At 37.4% G+C, this 9,310-nt stretch overlaps 1 protein-coding gene and 1 long non-coding RNA gene across 2 annotated transcripts in view; both read left to right on the plus strand.

Moving 5' to 3' along the window:
- LOC110445446 lies at positions 1 to 2,385 on the plus strand. Its single transcript, XR_002462356.1, has 2 exons — positions 1 to 60; positions 2,197 to 2,385. It is a non-coding gene; the product is annotated as an uncharacterized LOC110445446 (long non-coding RNA).
- Positions 2,386 to 7,617: 5,232 nt separating this feature from the next.
- The window catches only part of LOC110445433 (uncharacterized protein K04H4.2-like), a 6,835-nt gene continuing 5,142 nt past the window's right edge, over positions 7,618 to 9,310 (plus strand). Inside the window, exons 1-2 of the mRNA XM_021490068.1 lie at positions 7,618 to 7,734; positions 8,576 to 8,758. Of these exons, the coding sequence (XP_021345743.1) occupies positions 7,674 to 7,734; positions 8,576 to 8,758 (244 nt within the window). The 5' untranslated portion in view covers positions 7,618 to 7,673. The remainder of the gene's footprint in view (positions 7,735 to 8,575; positions 8,759 to 9,310) is intronic.

Raw genomic sequence — 9,310 nt, forward strand, 5'->3', positions numbered from 1 at the left:
GCTACTCCTGCTTCGTTAACGCGGTGGACTTGTGGGCAGTATGTTGTCCAGAGTAAACGGGTACGTAGTTTTAAATACGTTACAGTTCAAATATTTGTAATGTATATACTTCATACAGTATTTTCGGAATTGTGCTTTGGGCAATTGTTCAGTGCTTACAAATTGAATCCAAGGCGACCAAAAGGCACACAGAAGCGATTCTGGAATATGCATCTCCTTTAGTGAATTTCCACACAGGTGTTGAGCGGCAAAAGCTATGTCAGATTAGATCCTTATTATTTAATTTGTTGATGTAAATGTCAACCGTTTTCAGACTATAATTGTTTTTGACAGATTCCGAAGTAGCACATATGGGGTTTTTCGGAGGAAAGCCTCTGCAGTGAGCAACAGCATTTATTTGTGTAGGTGTTTCAAAGAAATCCCTGATTCTTTCTGTATCCTGAACGCACCTTCACATTTCTTGTATCTCGTACACTGCTACGCTCCACCAGCATGACAAACTGAAAAGGATATAAACCCAAACAGGGCAGTCACACTTGCTCAAAACTTGCGTGTGCTGGGGTGGGGTATATCCGTGTTGCATTGTTTACATGCAAAGCTCGAATGCCGGCTAACCGAGACCCGTACCTGTTCTCACTTGAACACCTCAGGCAGCACGTGATTCGTCATGCATACGATTAAGTCTAAACTGTACACCCGTCAATCACGCATAGCTCCGCCCCTCCCCTACGCGTACACGTGTCCCATATACATATGATAAAAACATCTAACTTCCTTTTTTTATCTTAGTTTGTAGAATGCATATATGGGAGACTCTTTCATAGTATATGAGAACCTCTAACTTATCGAATCTCTTATTTACATAATCTTACTTTTATGACAAACTGTCAGTATAAGTGTTTATATATGTTTAGAAAGGGTAGCCGAAAACATAATTTATGCATATGCAATGCTGAATGGAATTTAAATTGTTTACTCGGGTGACTCTTTCATTTCTACCAAAGTGGAACTAGGGATAACCCTACTGTATCATGGGATTTGCGGCTGTGTATCGTAATTTTACTCTCGATCATTGAGTTCTACTGGCAACGCGGTGTGGAGAAGGACTATACCCGTTATAATTTATATCAGCGAAATTCGCCAATAGAAACGATGCTTTTAAGGATTTTTTTTTGCGCATTATCTTCTCTGCCGTGGATTGGTGACGTCGGAAACATTCCTAGCGGAATTACATTGACCTTTAGGGGCAACGTTATTGTTGGTGACGTCATCATTCATTCATTAATTTCGTGACGTATCGGGGTCAGTCGGGGTCATTGATGTCATTGACAATCGCAATCCGGCCCTCATATGCAAATGAGTTTGCAGACGGTATATCATGGTTATATTTCTATTTCCCAGCCAAATGCCTTGTATCTCAAAGGAATTAGAATTCAGGATTACCCATTATCAGTGAAGCACCATTGTGTGTTGAAAGATATATGCTATATACAAAATGTCATTAAACATTTTTTTTTCTATTGAAGTATATTTATCTAAATTGCATAAAATCGTAAACCTCATTGCAGTTTCTCATCTTAATAGTTACCTAAGTATCTGATAACAGTAGATTACTTGAAAGGGGAAATACATTGTGCATGGTATTTATTGTGATTTTCAGAAAACGATTTTTTTATTTCGACACATGTTCACATGTACGAATATTGTGTAATTACTTTTAAGTACTTTTAAACATTTATGATGTTAATTATATATAAGATGTGTATTATCATCTCAGTACCCATTGTACCAGTGCCGATAATTAATGAGAATATCCGTCTTTTCTCCAAATCATATTTTATATGAGAATCCTACTTATAATACTTGTAAGATAAAATGAAAACATAAAATTGAAAACAATACATTAGGATTTAAATGTGCTTTTATTCTGTTGTTGCCACTACCCGAGTTCTCGATGAGAGGACGTAACATAACGTGGATTCGACTTAGATGTACATGGCGGGTGTCATCGGAAAAGCAGAAGACGCTTATCCTTCTGTAACACCTGGTCTTATTCTTCTTATACTTTCAAGTGTCTCCTTTCATATGTTTTTTTGCTCTAGTTTTATCGATTTTGAGTTCGAATTATTGTTTTGTTAACACTTCGGTAATTTCTCGTTGTTAATTCTAGTTATGTTTTTATTTTTTATTTTTCAGTATACTGGGCTGCCTCTGCCGGGTTAACAGGTTTGAGGCTTCAGACATATGGGTTTTCTCCGGGTACTCCGGTTTCCTCCCAAATGAAGACCCCCCGCGCGCTAACATCCAGGCCAAAAATAGTTATGAATATAAGTGGAATTAAGTAGTTTCATAACTGTTATGAAATTAAAAAAAAAGTTATTATTTCATGAAAAGTGTTGTGTGGATTTTATTTGATTGACGTATTCATTCAAAATATATATATTTCGTAAGACCTTGCATGTTCAAGGTCAAAATTATTGGGCGGGCGCGGGAATGGGGGGTCGAGGTGGGGATGGGGGTTGAGTTCAGGGTTGGGGGTGTCATACTACAATATCAAAAAAAAAATAGCGATGTATGCGTAATGATACAAGGTTAGGTGTTTGTAGCGTATAATGTTTGAGAGAGCAGTGCAGTGATTTTTTCAGTGCATCGCAATAATCAAATTGAAACTGGTATCAGGCTTAGGACATAGTAGACCGAAAAGACTGTTTTTGACACATAGTCTATCTTCGGAAATGTAGCAAAAGGAAAAGGTACAAGTTGTTACAACATTAGTTACGCCCTCTCAATAATGTATAGCAATTAAATAAATAAAAATGTAAACACATAAACACAGATTATGCTTTAAGGTTGTTATTGTTCGAACTGTCAAACGCCTACTTGTTATATCAATCAAAATATATTAATGGTTTTCAAATATTGCCACGTTTAAATCTGCGGCTAAATGATGGTTACCACAAAGATTGTGCTGTTGTACTGAATACATCCGGGGATCTTGGAATCCCGCCTTTCTTTTCACAAGAATCGATATACTCCTTGAAGGTCGAGAGTGGTCGGTAGGTTCAGTGGATAGCGCACTCGCTTTTCATCAAGGCGACCAGGGTTCGATTACCCAATAAGACTTATAAGGTATGAAGTCCTCTGCCCGTCTCCTTTGGTTTTCTCCGGGTACACCGATTTCCTTCCCTATTAAGAACCCAAGCTCGCTAAAATCCGGGCCAACACAATTTTTTAATATAAGTTGAAAAAAGCTTGTTTCGTCATTTTTGTAAAAGCAATAGAGTTTATATTTATAAAGTAAAGTACGTTGCCATCCTTCTTGCAAGTATGGTGAAAAAGAGTTTCCCTTCTACACTCCGAAGTGATATGGTTCTAAACTGGTTCATGGTGGCAGAGGTCCTTTGCTTTGGTACATCTTTCGCCATATGTAGCCTGAACTATTCCAATTTACAGTATACTACAGTGACTTCAGTAATGCCAAATGTATTTCACGAGTGTGGCTAATATTTCACTTGTGAAAGATATCAAAATATTAGTCACGCTCGTGAAATACATTTGGTATAACAAAATAAACCACTGTTGGATATCCTCTATGTTAAACAAAAACGCGATTACCTAGTTTTTCGTCTATCTACAACATGGAAATTGTATATACCTCCCCAAACTGGGTTGTATCAGTATTTAAGTATGATGGAAATCGATACAGACAAGTTAATCTAGATATGTAGCATTGTCTATGCCCCATAAGCCGGCTAGAACGAGTGTGTTTGAGTGAGTGATTTCACGTCCCCTTCACCATACTGAGTAGTTCGGTTATGAAGCAGACGACGACGAAAATAAAGGAAAATGAGTATAAGGGATAAAGTATGTAGTGCAGGGATTGAAAATGATGATATATAGGAGAGAAGGAGTCGTCTTTCCTACATTTACTAATTTATAATTCTTATACTAGAAAGACGACTCCTATGCATAGGCCACTTTCGTTCGCGATCCAAACGGTTGAACCAGAGTTGTTCGTTAATAAAATAAGGTCGATCCTAGTAATCTGATGCTGCTTTCAGGCGAGCCATAACAAAGCCTTGCAAGGCCTGCATAAACATTTACCGGTCCGCCAGGATTAATACCCGAAATTTTAAAAACAAACCAGTTATTCCGCATAAACGAACATAATTATATTACCTGATCCTATCCAGAGGTTACACTCACTTTAACTCTATGCATCCCAAGAATCTGTCATACCGAAATCGAAGTACGCGACTCGCTATTTGAAAGCAGCTTCATGTAAACAAATTTAGTACCATATCGAACATTAAAGTGGTTGCAAAGATTTCGATAAAAATCGATAAAAAATAAGGCAGTTATGAAAAAATGAAAATTGAAAAGGGACAAGGAAAATAAGACAATCTGTTCCAAAGGAGTAAGCGTTTTCTGCTTCATCGACGAACCCGTTTGAATCTAAGTCAATTTAAAGTAATGTGACATCTTCGTAGCGAGAAACGGGGTCGCTTTTCGTACAGCTTAGTGGTAAACCTTCCCCGTTGGTTATGTTGTAAGTAAAGATCGATGAAAGCGGCTGAAGAAGAAGAGTCTGTGGTGTCCTTGATTTTTAGTTTATTAGAATATATACGTTCGACGTGGTTCATAAATTTCTTGTTACATGAAGATCGTTACATCGTCGGCCTATATGAATTTGAACAGGTTTTGAAGTCCTGTAAGGCCTTGAATTGAATCAGCTTCTGATGAAAACAAAAACAAATCTGTCAAACTAAGGTTACAGTTTGTTTCCAAAATACGACACAAAATAAGTCACAACCACATTTTCTATTCTGCTTTTAGCCTTTCTCGGCAATGAACACCCCCAAGTTTAATAGAACGAAAGCGTTTTTCACTTCGGTATCATGTATGAAAGTGAAATGACTGGAAAAGTTAAAAAAAAATCTTTTTGGTAGGAAGCAACGCTGAAGATTGATCAGGAGATGGTAGTGCGAAATTAAGATAATGGCTTGAATGAGCAACTAGATGAACCAGTGATAAAACTTCATTTATAAGGATTCATGTGACTTTTCGGAATCCAATACAAATAGGGCAGGTATGTATCTTTATCATTAATCAATACGTACCTTATCATTCATGGGTATCCGAAAAAGATTGTACCACAGAAACGCGCTTACCTAGTGTTTTGTCTTGCTAATTATTGGAAACTGTATATGTAGGGTTTCCTTAGTTATGTGACGTTTCCCTAATGGTTCGTACCAGTTACACTTGAGATTCCATCGAGTATACCTACCCCAACTGGGGTGTATCCGTATTTCAGTATGGTGGAAAGATATACAGACTGGTGTCGGGCTAAGATTCTGTAACATCCCATTGTTTTACAGCATCATAGTCCTCGACTGAGATAGCCCTATCTAGCTCAGTTACAGGAATTAGATATTTTTACCCCCATCTTTTTGTTCGAAAATGTCTATTCGATTTTGCTTAAGACTACAAATATCCCCAGGGGGCGCAAATAAAAATGCCCTCTGCTCCACTAAAGGTACATTTGGATGCTTCCGCGTACAAATGTACTCCCTCCTTANGACTACAAATATCCCCAGGGGGCGCAAATAAAAATGCCCTCTGCTCTACTAAAGGTACATTTGAATGCTTCCGCGTACAAATGTACTCCCTCCTTAAAAGGAAGACAGCGTACTAATATTTAACGGTGTAGATTATATTTTATCTACAAGATCAGATATCAGACTATACCGAGTAGTTATCCAGCAGACGAAGAAAAGATAGGAAAATGAGTAGAATGGATGAAATATGTAGTGGAGGGATTGAAAAGGATGAAAGAAGAGAGAAGGAGCCGTCTATCCTACATGTACCAATTTATAATTATATTTTTTGAAAGACAAGTCCTAGGTCTAGGCCGCTTTCGTTTATCGCTATCCGAACGGTTGAACCAGAGTTGATCGTTTTTGAAATAAAGTCAGACCTCGTGATCTGATGCTGATTTCAGACGAGCATTGACAAACTCTTTCAAGGCCTGCATGAACATTTTCAGTTCCGTCAGGTTTTATACCCAAACATGTTACATTTAAAAACAGACAAACAGGTTCTGCGTAAACGAACAGGCCCCAGATATTGGCTTGTTGCCTTATCCTAACTCTGTTTGTCCTTGACACTCCAGAGGTAACGCTCACTTTCGCTCTCTGTATCCCTGGAATATGGCATAGCAAAATCGGACGCATACTGATTAGTCTTAGGTAAAATAACCTGACCAATCCCTTGAATGATACCTGTCCTTTGAAGACTATAAAGCGACACCCGAATTCAAAGTCAGTCAAGTTTACCGTTACGCGACCGACATATTATTTTGATGTATATAAAATGATCAAACTAGTCTCTTCGTCTCATCCACAAGGTGCTGCACACTGAGCCTTCAAATTTGTTATTTCGTATTCCAAGGGGGCAGAGAGCGAAAGTGGGCGTAACCCCTGAAGTATCGAAGATGAACTCTGTTTGACCTGAAGAGACTACAAAGTCGCATAGCAACACCATGCACCGACTTCATCGGGAGAAGGAGACAAGACCACCATCAATCACACCAGCTCCAGGTAAACGTAACGTAAACCCGATCAATTGTCTGAAGTCCGACTAATAAAGAGAGCGTTATTCTACTTGCCGAAATAAACCTAACCCTAACCGACGTTATCATGCCCACTCTTGTTTGAAAATACTTAAAGGCATCTGTATCCTGCAAGGTTGTATAGTTCCGAGAAATTTTCGTCGTACTTTTAATTCCGCCCTCCATAATGAGGGCAAAAAACAGCAACCATAATTTTATGTTAATACATGCGATTGGCGAAATGACACTCGCGGAATACAAATTTTATATTGCACATAGTGGTGACTTTTTCTACAAAATTCATAAAACTTATCATCAGAACATTGTATCAGAAAGACGTATAATAATTCATGGGAAAAGACAGACGGTATTTCACTTTTATTAAAATGAATTGTTTTTTAAAGAGGCAGCCTACTTACTTAATAATCATGATTGTGTTCATAATGTAATGCATAAAGATATGTAAAGGAGGGTTGGTGTCAGAACTGTGAGCGTACGGGACTGGTAAGTAATGATGTTATACACAAACGACAACTCAGCCGCATTATGTAATACAGGGGACATTAATCTCTGGTGAAATTGATAGTGTATTTGTTTTCTTTTTCAGATGAGGGAAAAGAAGAAAAATGAATATCCTGGAGTAAATAAACTTTGAATAAGATAGCTATACTAAACTTGATAAAAAAAAAACCTGACAAGGAACAACACGATAAACTTGATTAATGTGCATGTACCTGTCAGCCACTGTTTTTACGTTTGTTTAGGTAACACTGATGAACGTCCCATTAAAGACACACAAGCTACCGGGACACATTGAAATGTAACCTATCACTATACAATGATAAATTAAATACGGCAAAATTGATATTTTATAAGGCAAAATTAGATTTTACAATTTTTTTTTTTAAATCATGTTTGTAAAAACAAAAAAAGAGTATGTTATGTAACGCTTGAAAAATATACAAATTTACTATTTTCCTGGACTTTACTTCTTTAAGACTGTGGAAGAAATAATTAAGCAAAGTATTATTCGTTTTAAACACATTTCTCCATTCATACAGCCATGTTGCACCTGTCTTTCCTCTTCTTTGGAATCGCATCCGTCCATACCGTGCTAACAGCAGGTAAGTACATTGTTATATCCAAAAAAAAAGGATTTTGAACAGTTATCAGCAATATGGATGAAGTTAACATTATGATTGCATTAGAGGTATCGCATTTACTTCTTCATCAGAGGACATATATTTAAAAGTACATAAAACCGAATTTGTTTGGTTTGATAAACATTTAAACAATATTGCCGTCAAATTACTTAAATGATTACAATACCAATGTGTCTACCTTGAAACTTTTTCTAATAGTGTTTTTCCCATTGTCTATATTCACTAACCTGTTTCCCATGCGTGGGATTTTAAATTTGTGTCGATAGACATTTCTAGTTATGTATTCTTACTTTTACGGTTGCTGTGCAAGAAACGTTTTTTCGAGACTTTTTGTGAGTTAATATGACCTATAAAATTCTAAATTTTCACCCGGGAGTGCTATCCTGTGCATCTGGTTGTTTACCGTCACGGTCGTCTGTTAGTAGGTAACTCTGATGCTAGAGCAAAAGCAAAATGTATTACGAATTGATTAAAGATTATTATAAGTGGGTGTTTGAATAATCTAGCCACGTCCAAGGTCATATAAGGCAAAGATTATTATGCAGAATCCCATTGTAATGCATACATAACACCTAATTGACTATTCATTACCATCACATAATAGGCAAACTATTGTGTATCTATCACAAAGTAGAAGGGCTTTACAAGGTGAACGTAAGACATACGCATGTGAATACAGTTTGCCAAAAATGAATTACACTGCATCGTACAACTGTTTTGTCCTTCTAGGACTCATCGTTGATGTTGGGGGTCAGAAAGGTGGAAATCCAAATTAAGAACAATTTCCTGGTGTTATTTTCAGAACCATGTTCCACAGCAAGTAACGCCGCTTGTTGCAGTCAAGGCGACCCCTTCACTAACGAGAAGGGAGAGCAGGTGTCGTGTAGTCGAGGCTCATTAACGTTATGCCCAGCGGGCTATTCCTGCTTTACGAACGAGGTCGACAAGTGGGCAGTGTGTTGTCCTGCTGAGGAGGTTACACCAGGTACACAATAACGTTATTACTAATTTTGTAATTTTAAGTTTTTTTTCTGTACAGTGTGTTGTTTCCAAACCTACCTCGAAAGTGATTTTCTGTACAGTGTGTTGTTTATAACCTACCACTAAAGTCGTTTTCTGTACAGTGTGTTGTTTACAACCTACCACTTAAGTAGTTTTCTGTCAAGTGCGTTGTTCGCAAACCTATCACTAAAGTTGTTTTCTGTCAAGTGTGTTGTTCCCGAACCTAACCTTAAAGTCGTTTCCTGTACAGTGTGTTGTTCCCAAACCTACCACTTAAGTCGTTTTCTGTACAGTGTGTTGTTTATAACCTACCACTTAAGTCGTTTTCTGTCAAGAGTGTTGTTTATGACCTACCACTTAAGTCGTTTTCTGTACAGTGTGTTGTTTATAACCTACCACTTAAGTCGTTTTCTGTCAAGAGTGTTGTTTATAACCAACTACTAAAGTCTTTTTCTGTACAGTATGTTGTTTATAACCTAAAGTCGTTTTCTGTACAGTGTGTTGTTTATAACCTACCACTTAAGTCGTTTTCTGT

This window comes from Mizuhopecten yessoensis, unplaced genomic scaffold (assembly GCF_002113885.1).
Source record: "Mizuhopecten yessoensis strain PY_sf001 unplaced genomic scaffold, ASM211388v2 scaffold2307, whole genome shotgun sequence".
NCBI lineage: Eukaryota > Metazoa > Mollusca > Bivalvia > Pectinida > Pectinidae > Mizuhopecten > Mizuhopecten yessoensis.